The 12,175-nt window shown below is 45.9% G+C and overlaps 1 protein-coding gene across 22 annotated transcripts in view; it reads left to right on the forward strand.

Moving 5' to 3' along the window:
* Positions 1-12,175, forward strand: part of MACF1 (microtubule actin crosslinking factor 1) — a 251,868-nt gene that overhangs the window by 224,542 nt on the left and 15,151 nt on the right. For 16 of the 22 annotated variants that reach the window (XM_034753977.1, XM_034753961.1, XM_034753972.1 and 13 more), the window contains 11 exons: positions 82-241; positions 1,560-1,754; positions 2,801-2,929; positions 5,598-5,741; positions 6,167-6,355; positions 6,765-6,882; positions 7,562-7,725; positions 9,191-9,353; positions 9,964-10,118; positions 10,420-10,494; positions 11,834-11,851. In XM_034753977.1, coding sequence (XP_034609868.1) covers positions 82-241; positions 1,560-1,754; positions 2,801-2,929; positions 5,598-5,741; positions 6,167-6,355; positions 6,765-6,882; positions 7,562-7,725; positions 9,191-9,353; positions 9,964-10,118; positions 10,420-10,494; positions 11,834-11,851 — 1,510 coding nt within the window. The remainder of the gene's footprint in view (positions 1-81; positions 242-1,559; positions 1,755-2,800; positions 2,930-5,597; positions 5,742-6,166; positions 6,356-6,764; positions 6,883-7,561; positions 7,726-9,190; positions 9,354-9,963; positions 10,119-10,419; positions 10,495-11,833; positions 11,852-12,175) is intronic. The other 6 variants (XM_034753976.1, XM_034753975.1, XM_034753973.1 and 3 more) reach the window with 1 other exon arrangement.

Genomic DNA, 12,175 nt, shown 5'->3' on the forward strand with positions numbered 1-12,175 from the left:
CACTTTCCAATTCAACTGCAAGCAGCATTGATATTCTGGATGGAAAGTTCGTACAAATGTCCTTTGATGCTCTCTTTGCAGGCAGCACAAGCTGGAAGAAGCCCTGCTGTTTTCTGGTCAATTCATGGATGCGCTGCAGGCCTTGGTGGACTGGCTGTACAAGGTGGAGCCCCAGTTGGCTGAAGACCAACCAGTCCATGGTGATCTGGATCTGGTCATGAACTTGATGGATGCTCATAAGGTAAGAGTGGGGTTTACCAGCTGCCCTTTGGGAAGTGAAAGTAACTTGAGTTCCCCATCCGCTGCGTAACAGAAGTACCAGGCTTATAGCATCTCGGCAAGATGTGTGCTGTAGCGCTGTATACTCTGCTGTGCAGCTTTGATTTCCATTGAGTAAATGCCTGGGAGACGGATTTGAAAAATTATATCGCTATTTTGGAATTGTAACATAAACCTTCAGTTCTGCTCTGTTCTACCTTGGATTTTCGAGGAGAGAAGGGTAAAGTTTCTATGCTTCTGTAAACTCCCCTTTGTCAGTATTCATCAGGAGGTCTCAGATGTGAGTGCTTTCACTTCTGGGTTAGGTCAGAGGTTCAAATTCCAGGCTAGAACTTGGGCTCCTGTTCCAAACAGCTACTGCATTGGAGTGAATGGTGATGTCCTATTAAGCATGCCATCCTTCAAGTGAGAGATTAAACCATGATTCCTTCTGCGACACTCTGATGGTTGCCCGGATACAAGTTAAAGATTCCCGTACTGCTCTCAGAAAGAGTAGAGGATAAATTTGGTATCCAGGCGGACAGTCTCAATAAAACAAACTCAGCTGTTTCCAGCTTTGGGTGGTGTACTGCTGACTGTGTGAGTGTGTTATGGTGTAACCCACTGGTGTGTGTGTAACCTGAGTGTGAGCGGATCTGTAACTTACACTCACCAGTGGGTTACAATAATCTGTGGTGCCTATATAATCTATGCATAGGCACCGACTCCGTGGGTGCTCCGGGCTTGAGCACCCACAGGGAAAAAAGCCAAGCTCCCCCCAGGCCCCACCTCCTCCTCCTCCTCCGCCTCCTCCCCTGAGCGCGCACGTCCCCGCACCTCGGCCTACCTCCCAGTGCTTCCGCCTTGCTGCCACCAAACAGCTCTTTGGCGGCGTGCTGGGGGGGGAGGAGCAGGAACGCGGCGCGGTCATGGACGAGGCGGGGGCAGGGATTTGTTGAAGGAGTCAGAATAGGGGCAGGGAGGGGGCAGAGTTGGGGCGGGGCAGGGGTGAAGGTGGGGCCGGGGGCAGAGGGCGGTTGAGCACCCACCAGCCGGAGCAGAAGTTGGCGCCTATGAATCTATGTATAACCAATTCTGTTTCAAGGAAAATAAATGATACTAGAGGAAAAATGCCAAATTTGAAGCATTTCAAATGGGGTTTGGTGGAAGAAAGCAAACCACCCGTTGAACTTTATATACCCTGTATTGTCAGACTTGAAACGCTTCAAGCCTGTGCTGCCCCTTTTCTGTAGAGAACAAGAGGCAGACCCATGATGGACCTTTCTCTTCTCCCTTGGCAGGTTTTCCAGAAGGAACTGGGGAAGCGCACGGGCACCGTGCAGGTGCTCAAGCGCTCGGGCCGAGAGCTCATCGAGAACAGCCGGGACGACACTACGTGGGTTAAAGGGCAGCTTCAAGAGCTGAGCAATCGATGGGACACCGTGTGTAAGCTCTCGGTGTCCAAACAGACCCGGCTGGAGCAGGCCTTGAAGCAGGTGAGGAGAAAGAGGCTTCCAAGTTCACTTTCGCTTTCAGGGTTTTATATATGGCTCTGAACCTGTACAAATTAAAGGGGGAGTCTTGTCAAGAAATGAACCAGAACTGTGTGTTCTGGAGCTCTGTACAAGCATTTGCCATCTTCCGGGGGGGAAATGTGATGGGACACTATCTTTGCCCTCAGAGAGCTAGGTACAATTCCCAGTTCTGCCACAGACACCCTGTGTGACCTATGGCAAACCACTTAATCTCTGTCTCAGTTCCGCTTTTGTAAAATTGGGATAATACATCCCTACGACACAGGGACTGTTGTAAGGATAAATTAACGTCTAGAGTCACTGTCATGGGATCACCTCACTGTGAGAATACAGATCATTAGAATTCTCAACCTCCAGTGTTTATAGCTATTGTGCAACTGGAGTGGTCCAGCAGATAACAGTCAGAAAGAGAGAGCAGCTCTGAGGGTCTCAGTTATTAAAAAAAAAAAAAAAAGAGAGCGTAGAAGAATAAAAGCCTTGATTGGAAAAGCAGAGATGAAGGGAGGGCCGCATTGATACGCAATGTGGGCAAATCAGAAGGGAATGGTGATAAGAAACTATTCAGAGCTATATGAACAATACGAGAGGGTGGAGTAAACTTAAAGCTAGGAAGGATAAAAAGATGCTGAGGTTGTATTTTGTAGTTAGTATATGGAATAAATGACCAAAGGTAACAAAATGGGCAGAGTACACAAATAGCTTTAAGAAGGGAGTTAGTTCACTTTTTCAGTGCAGCTAACACAAGGGGAAGGGAACAGACTACTTGACCAACTCCAGTTGTTTTGTTTATTTGTGTCACTGCAGCGCCTACACGCCCCAGGCATGCAGCAGGATCTCACCGTGCTAGGCGCTGTACAAACACAGAGCAAAGACAGTCTGCTCTTTTATTTCCTCTGTTCCTATTAGAGACACTACTGTGCCTTGCTTCTTGAATGGTGGGTAGAGACTCAGGCCGTGTAGAGATTCTAGGAGTCACTCATTGCGTCCATCTCTTGGTGCTGTTTCAGGCAGAGGAATTCCGGACGGCAGTCCACATGCTGTTGGAGTGGCTTTCCGAGGCAGAACAGACCCTGCGCTTTAGGGGAGCTCTGCCTGATGATGCTGAAGCGTTGCAGTCGCTCATTGACATACACAAGGTAACCAGTCGCTCAGGAAAATAGCAGGCCCGTTAGCGATAATATTTAATGAATCTGTAAACTCGGGGGTGGTCCCGTTAGACTGGAGAATAGCTAATGTAGTTCCTATTTTCAAGAAAGGGAAAAAAAGTGATCCGGGTAACTACAGGCCTGTTAGTTTAACATCCGTAGTGTGCAAGGTGTTAGAGAAAATTCTGAAAGAGAAACTAGTTGAGGACCTGGAGGTTAGTGGCAATTGCGATAAATTACAACATGGTTTTACGAAGGGCAGATCGTGCCAAACGAATCTGATCTCCTTCTTTGAGAAAGTAACGGATTTATTAGATAAGGGAAATGCGGTGGACCTGATATACCTGGATTTCAGTAAAGCGTTTGATACTGTACCCCATGAGGAATTATTGGTTAAACTGAAAAACATGGGGATCGATATGAAAATCCAGAGGTGGATAAGGAATTGGTTAATGGGGAGAATGCAGCGGGTCGTATTAAAGGGTGAACTGTCAGGTTGGAGGGAGGTTACTAGTGGAGTGCCTCAAGGTTCGGTTTTGGGACCCATTTTATTTAATCTATTTATAACTGACCTCGGAAGCGATTGCAGGAGTGGGCTGATAAAGTTTGCGGATGATACGAAGGTGGGAGGCGTTGTAAATTCGGAGGAGGATAGGGATATCCTGCAGGGAGACTTGAATGAGCTTGTGAATTGGAGTATCAGAAATAGGATGAAATTTAATAGTAAAAAGTGTAAGGTGATGCATTTGGGGATGACTAACAAAAATTTTAGTTACAAGATGGGGACGCATTGGTTAGAAGTAACGGAAGAGGAGAAGGACCTAGGGGTCCTCGTAGACCGCAGGATGACTATGAGTCGACAATGCGACGTGGCGGTGAAAAAAGCCAATGCTGTCTTGGGATGCATTAGGCGAGGTATATCTAGTAGGGATAAGGAGGTCCTGCTTCCGTTGTACAAGGCGCTGGTGAGACCTCATTTGGAGTACTGTGTGCAGTTCTGGTCTCCCATGTTTAAAAAAGATGAACTCAAACTGGAACGGGTGCAGAGAAGGGCCACTAGGATGATCAGAGGAATGGAAAACCTGTCGTATGAAAAGAGACTAGAGGAGCTTGGGTTGTTTAGTCTGACAAAGCGAAGGCTGAGGGGGGATATGATTGCTATCTTTAAATATATTAGAGGGATTAATACGAGGGAGGGAGAAGAACTATTCCAGCTAAGTACTAATGTGGATACGAGAACGAATGGATATAAACTGGCCGTGGGGAAGTTCAGGCTTGAAATTAGACGAAGGTTTCTGACCGTCAGAGGGGTGAAATATTGGAACGGCCTTCCGAGGGAAACGGTGGGGGCGACGGACCTGTCTGGTTTTAAGATTAAGTTAGATAAATTTATGGAGGGAATGGTTTAATGGTAAAACATAGTAGTCGAGGAAAACCAAGCAATGGTAGGTAAATTGTACAATGGCTGACAGGGGTCAGGCTGGAGACTCTTGCCTATATGCTCGGGGTCTTACTGATCGCCATATTTGGGGTCGGGAAGGAATTTTCCTCCAGGGCAGATTGGCTGAGCCTCTGGAGGTTTTTCGCCTTCCTCCGCAGCATGGGGCAGGGATCTCTAGCAGGAGGGTTTCTGCCGATTGAAGCCACCTAAAACAGGATTGGGGACTTCAACAGCAGAGTCCAGGGAAGGGGTAGGGACGGTTTTGTGGCCTGCAGCATGCAGGGGGTCAGACCAGATGATCATAATGGTCCCTTCTGACCTTAAAGTCTATGAGTCTATGAGTCTATGAGGAATGTGAGAAAACGTGGACGTAGCATGTGTGTCGACACTGCCGGGTAAGGCCAGGGTTAGCAGAGCTTCGAGTCAGCAGACCCTGGGTTTGTTAACCTAGGGCTTGAGCTTCTACACTCATTTGTAACCCCAGGTTAGGAATTGTTGAACCCTTTCTGGGGCTCCAACGTTATGCAGGCCCAAGTCCAACCCCCCATATCCCAGACTTCCTAGCGCCCTCCCAAAGTGTGGCTACCTCTAGCCTTTCTTTGTGGTGCCCTGTGGGAAAGCTTGACTGTTCAGAGGACAAAGAAAGTCAGTCCGTGGGATTGGGGGATAACTTTTAGCAGACTCCCAGAGCATGAGTCCAGAGGGGCTGTGTCTGTGTTGCGGGGCAACAGGGCTTGAACCTGGGTCCCAGCTTGACTCAGGCTTGGACTCTCCTCCCCCCGTTGGGTCCTGGGTCCAAGCTCTGGGTTCGCTCAATGTGTGTGTCGCCGGAATGGGGGTTAGGCTTGAACCTTAGTTCAAACCCTGGGCTTGTACTGCTGTGCTGACCTATCCAGAGCGGCCCTTAATGAACGGATGTGTGCCAGGAACAAAAGTGAGACGTGTGAGCAAGATATTTTCCAAACAAGAGATTTGGATCTTGTAACATAGCTACATGGCCTGAGTTGGGCTGGAGTTGTAATACCAGGCACTGGTGGGTAGGGAAAATTACCTGTGCTCTATAAACCTAGAATGAGAATAACTTTAATCCAAAACTCTGAAGTCACTTTATTTTGGAGTTTAAATGGGGTGATTTTAAGGGTTGGGTGAAAGGGACCAGATTGTCTCTGTTGGCGTGATAGACAGCCGTTGTTGTTTCTGTGGAATCTTGCTGTCTAGGAGTTCATGAAGAAAGTGGAAGAAAAGAGAGTGGATGTGAACGCGGCGGTGGGGATGGGAGAAGTTATCCTGGCTGCGTGCCATCCGGACTGCATCACCACAATTAAACACTGGATCACCATCATCCGAGCCAGGTTCGAGGAGGTGAGTCACAGAGGATTCTGTCTACTTGAGCAGAGGGAAGGTCTTTCTCGTCACTGCTGAGAAATAGGGCCAGTAATAGAATAAGTGATCAGTGTCTTCTTTTGGACGTTTCTCTGTGGGGAAGTTCTCCGGCCTGTGTTATACAGGCGGTCAGACAAGGTGATCACAGTGGAACCGTCCTGCCTTGGAACCTATGAAGCAGCAGGACATGTAAATGGGTTACTCTCCTGAATTATAGATGTCCTAGTCCTGTCCTCTTGGATCAGTTCTCACAAGTCAATGTGCATCAGCCAGTGAACCGGTAGGAGTGGTGGCTGCCTTGTTTTCCTTATGGGTATTGTTTTCCTTCTCCGGAGGGAGAGCTTCACAAAGTAAGTGCCTTTGTTTCCCATGCTGACAGCTATTCTTGTGGATGTTTCCATCAGGTTCTGACGTGGGCACAGCAGCACCAGCAAAGGCTCGAGACTGCGCTTTCAGAATTGGTGGCTAACGCAGAGCTCTTGGAGGAACTCTTAGCGTGGATTCAGTGGGCCGAGACCACACTGATCCAGCGGGATCAAGAACCAATGCCACAAAATATCGATCAGGTCAAAGCCCTCATCTCCGAACACCAGGTAACTCCATTGCTGAGCTCTGCCGACCTCCTGTCTACCCTGCTCCTGGGGCAGGGCTTGCGAGTCTGACAGGCAGCAGGGAGGCTGAACGTTTTGTCACAACCACCTTTCTGGGGAAGAAGTTGAGTTTACTTTTATTACAGCCACATGTTAGTCATCCAGACCTGTCACTTTTAAACAAGTCCAGGAACTGTGTTCCACTCAGCCCAGGGAGCAAAATATCAGGCCTGGAAATCAAAGCCACAGGTGTGGAATAACTTTACCACAAAGCCACATAGCTAGTGTTCAGTATGTACTTGTGCGTCTGCTACGGGCTTGGAGTTTCTCAGCAGGACTCTAGAGCGACAGCAGCTTGAAGTTGAGAAGATGATAAATGTTACAGTTCTCTTCCCCCTTTTGCCTTTAACAGTTCTTTATGGAGGAGATGACACGAAAACAGCCGGACGTGGACCGGGTCACTAAGACGTACAAGAGGAAAGCCACAGAACCAGCTCATGGACCCTTCATTGAGAAATCCCGCAGCAACAGTATGTTTGCAAATTATTGCTACGTGCATCCTCTGCAGGAATGCATGCTGAGATAGAGGGGAAAACACACAGGAAACTGGCGCTAATTCTCAATTAGAAATACACCCTGCTTTGCCAACCACGTGGAAATGGCTGGGAATTGCCAGGGAATGAGGAGGGGGAAATGAGGTGGCATTTGCAATAGTGGCTGACATATGCCAGGAGCTTGATTATTCTTTGCCTTTCTGCCCTCCAAAGACTCTGATGGCTCTGATTTGAGTTTACAGTGATTTTGCTTATTTCAGAGTGCTGAAAAGTTTGTGCTGTATTTAACTGCTCCGGTTCTGATTCTAGTTGCTCTAGCATGACTATTTCCTCATGTATGATTCTTGCAGCAGAAAGCCCTGTTCGCGCTCGTTCAGGAAGATGAAACCAAAGGGAAAAGGAACACCGGAGTTGCTGGGGGTGGGGAATGCAGATTAATGGTGTCAGTAAAACTGTAGTACCGCCAGTACGGTTGTGCTGAACATTTCTTAATCTCCTATTTTCTTTTTTAAAAGCTGCCAGCTCAATCCTTATGGGAAAGCCTGTGAGAGATTTTCTGTTTGAAAAACAAACCAAGCTGTTGTCTTTTTTGTCTTGGATCATCCAAACCCCACATCCTGCAATATCCCATGTGGCATATTTTTTCTTTCTCTAGGGAAATCCTTGAGTCACACTGCCCCTCCTCCCATGCCAGTTCTCTCCCAATCAGAAACGAAGAACCCCCGGATTAACCAGCTCTCTGCACGCTGGCAGCAGGTGTGGCTGCTGGCGCTGGAGCGCCAGCGGAAGCTCAATGACGCTCTGGATAGGCTGGAGGAGGTAATGACCCCATTATGCTGTTAAACAAGGGGGAGTTGGTGGTGGAAACGTGTTGTTTCCTGTACTCCCGAGAGAGAAGGGCAGAGAGCTGCCTCCTGAACTGCATTAGAATCATAGAATATCAGAGTTGGAAGGGACCTCAAGAGGTCATCTAGTCCAACCCCCTGCATTGTGCATGTCATGGGTTATGACTGGCCTAGGCCTTAAAACGCCAACAAGAAACGTCTCCGCTAAAATCGTGCGGCTGAAAACCATATTAGTAACTGCAGGTTAACCGGACTGCTCTGTGCTACTAAACTCAGTACTTCCGTTGCTAATGAAAGTCAGACCTGGTTGGAAGTAATAATATTAGTCTTAAAAATATAGTGCTACTATGTATATTTTTTTCCAAAACCTCTAATGTGATTTTTGTTTTCATTTATGCTTTACAAAGCAGCTATGCCCAGAAGTGAGTGTTTTTGTTTTTTGTTGCTTTTTCTGTAGGTCAGTTCGGTTTATCCGTATGAACGTTTTTCTTTGTTACTTTCAACTCTGGGGCTTTTTTAAAAGCACTAAGATGTTGTTGCTTTGAGTCACTCTGAGCTCTGCTTAGCTGAAGGGCTCCTGAAAATCAGTCCTAAATGTGCTAAACCTCAGCTTCAGTAACTGAACAGTCTTCTCATGAGCAGTGATTTAAGCTAGTCTTGGTGTAATCTCGGCACTGCAGTTCCAGAGAACTGAATTTGGAAGCATTTTTGGGTCTTGCTCCCAGGTCTGCAGAGGTGTCATGTATCAAGAGTCAAGCTGATGCAGGGGTGGGGGAGGCAGGCTCACTTTGTTGGATAAACATTACTTGTTAGTTTATCCATGGAGCAACATTGCTATCCACCTCAGAGGAGAAACTGCTGTCCTTCCTGGAAAAAAACCAAGCAGGAGCTCTGTTCTCAGCTGCTTAGGAAAAAAGTGAGCTAGAACAATGCAGATGTGCAGAGTGGGAAAGGAATTGGAGTTTCAAAAATAAAGGAACTGGGGCATTCTTAGGACAAGTCTGGGAGAGAACCCTGTTCTTAGATGCCTGAAAAGATATTATGTTTGTATGTGTCTGTGTGTATGTGTGTACGTCTATGTTATATCAGCATACGTGTATGTTTAAAAGTTTGGAGAATACTTCACTTTTTTCTGTGTCTATGAGTGTGTGACACACATTCTACATGGTGGCTGTCAGATGCATTGTGTCCCCTGTTCTGTTATGGAAACTCTGTGTCCATGGCTGTGGTTTTAAGAGAAGTGGCCTAGTTATGCCTCTTTTCCCAAGTATTGCTTTGAAGAGGTGTGGAATATGGAGAAAGTGACAGTCAGCCCCCAAAGGCTATGCACAATTTGACTTAGTCGCTGAAATCTTAGTTCAGCAAGATCTTCTGTAGAGCAGGGGAAGTTTTCTGTCTGTACTTTCAACTCCCATTGACTCTAATTGGTCTTCTTCCAGTTGAAGGAGTTTGCGAACTTTGACTTTGACATCTGGAGAAAGAAATACATGCGCTGGATGAATCACAAGAAATCACGGGTGATGGACTTCTTCCGGCGTATCGACAAAGATCAGGATGGAAAAATCACCCGGCAGGAGTTTATTGATGGAATCTTAGCATCTAGTAAGTCTTGATCTGTTTCATCCCCTCCTTCCACAAAACCCGATAAACCCATCTCCAAGAAACGTTGTTTGCTCCCACCCTTTACGAGGCAAATGAAAGGCGCATTTCTTGTACTTCTGTCAGGAGAGGACCTCTGTGTAATGATAGCATGGCGATCCCACCCCACACATTCGCTATTGTTGCAGTATGCCAAGAGGCTGTCGTTGCTTGAGGCCTGGAATCTATATTATACACCTCTACCCCGATATAACACGACCCGATATAACACGAATTCGGATATAACATGGTAAAGCAGCGCTCCGGGGGGGCAGGGCTGCACGCTCTGGCGGATCAAAGCAAGTTCGATATAATGTGGTTTCACTTATAACGCAGTAAGATTTTTTGGCTCACAAGGACAGCGTTATATCTGGGTAGAGAATTTGAAACTCAAGTAATCATGTAGCCTGTTTCTTTTCCTGTGACTATTGTGATGGAGACTCCAGATATGGAAGCGTGAGTAGGGGGCGATATAGAGTATGTGCTCTTTGTACAGATGGTGAGAGAATACAGGGAGTTATCGATTCTCAGACTATAATACATCTCTGTTGTTTGTTTTTCTTTTTCATTCCAGAATTCCCCACCACTAAGTTAGAGATGACTGCCGTGGCTGACATCTTTGACCGGGATGGGGATGGCTATATTGATTACTATGAGTTTGTGGCTGCTCTCCATCCTAACAAAGATGCTTACCGGCCAACCACAGATGCTGACAAAATTGAGGATGAGGTAAAGGAGATTCTAAGGAGAGTGGTATTTTAGTGGGTATTATGGAGGGCTTCAGTTTTTCAAAGGGTCAGCTTCTCAAATATCTATCCAAAGAGAAAAAACTGTGCTTTGATGATGAGCACCCAGAGAATCACAGCGGTATTGACCTGAGATCAATGTTCAAATATTTGGATATTCAAAACATTTTAAAGTGAAGGTTGTTATAATCTGTATTTTGTGCACAATATACTGTGTCCCATGTATCCAGTGCAAGAGATGCAAACTACTGATCCCTGACCTCTGCCCCTCTTGTTTGCAACAGGTCACAAGGCAGGTGGCCCAGTGTAAGTGTGCAAAGAGATTTCAAGTGGAGCAGATTGGAGAGAATAAGTATCGGGTAAGAGGAAAACATCCACATTTGCCATAATAGCACAAATTATCTTCATTCCTATCTCATGTGTGATCCTACCAGGGAGAAGTGTCCGTTTTAACTTCTACTGAAGTAATCTGATTCTGTCGTACTGAGATCTTACTCTTGAAAAGATTGAATCCGAATTTTTACCTATGCTAGCCTCTTACCTTCTCAGATGGTAATTAAGTCCAGAGATTAGACCAATAACGTGCACTCAGGAATCTGAGACATAGACTTATCTTGGGCTCCGTGGTGAGGGAATAACATGAAGAGCTTAGAGATTAGTTCCTTCTTCCCCAAGTTGATCTGAGGGTCTCTGGAGACAAGAGTTTCTGGGGAAACTGCAGCAATGTACCATTAATGGAGCACACTGATTTCTTGATAGTAATCGTAACTGTATGATCCTATTGGTGGAGAGCTTGCAAGTGGTTTATCTATCACATGAGCACATAATGGAGGAAATATATATGGACAAATGATTATAGATGGTCTGTGATATTCTCCTCCTGTGACTTTTTGAGAAGAGGGCAGGCTAAGGGTCAGCATGCTCTCTTGGTGCATTAAATCTTGGATATGCCTAATAGCCCAAGGACAAGACAAACATAGATGTGGCAGTGTTCTGAGAGAGCTTAGCCTGCTCGCTGTCGAAGATGTTGTATCCATAGATACTATAGACAGTTTTATGTGTGTACCTTACACCTATGATTTTCTTCAATTGATGTAGCTCATTTCTAAAAAGGTATGCAAAATATTTGTGTAATGGATCTGTTTTAAGGTACTTCATGTTTTCATTTCAAATTATTCACTGGGTTGGACTGACAGCAAACCATCCAGATTTCCTGCAGACTTGCATTTTGGGCACGGAGGAGTTAAAATAGCAACACTTGAGCCCATTCAAATATCAGACACATTCAAATATCAGACTTAGGGTAAGTCATCAGAGAGCGCTTTCCCATCGGCATAATTACTCCACCTCCAAGAGAGGCAGAAGCTGTGTCTCCCACAGACATAGCGCCAGTGTGGACAGCGCTCAGGTCGATGTAACTTACATCGCTCGGGGGGTGGCTTTGTCACACGGTTGTGTAAACAAGCCCTTATTTGTGAATTTTGAAGCGATGAATTACAACTTCTGCTGTAGGGACAGAGAAGAACAGTTTGCATGTCCAATAACATCAAATATCCTGATTTTTAACTACCTGTGGTTAACGAAGGTTTTCATGATTGTTGCATTGTTAAATCCTATAAAATGTTTTCTTGTTTTTCTCCCCCTCTTCCTCTGCTCTCCTTCTGATCTTCTCCTCACCCAAATTCTTTCTCTCCGTAGTTCTTCCTCGGCAATCAGGTACAGTGTGCCTTGCAATGCTGTCTCTCATTCTTTTTAACAAACATGGCTTGGTGTGTGTTTATAATACCAATCTTTCTCTTGTTGCTGTGGGAAGATGTGATCTAAAGAATGCTGTGTTAGAGTTCGTTGTGTTACTTGGCAGAGTCTGGTATACAGAGTGACGTTTACCTGGAAATGCGATATCAAATGGCAAAACTCCTTGGAAGAAAGAAGTAAAAAGTTTAATTGGCAAATCAGAAATCTACAAAGATGGAGAGATTTAGCCTCCAAATTGCGTCTTCCTCTGATGCCCCAGTGGTATTAGAGGTTATGGCATCATTC

Source organism: Trachemys scripta, chromosome 20 (genome assembly GCF_013100865.1).
Source record: "Trachemys scripta elegans isolate TJP31775 chromosome 20, CAS_Tse_1.0, whole genome shotgun sequence".
Classification (NCBI taxonomy): domain Eukaryota; kingdom Metazoa; phylum Chordata; order Testudines; family Emydidae; genus Trachemys; species Trachemys scripta.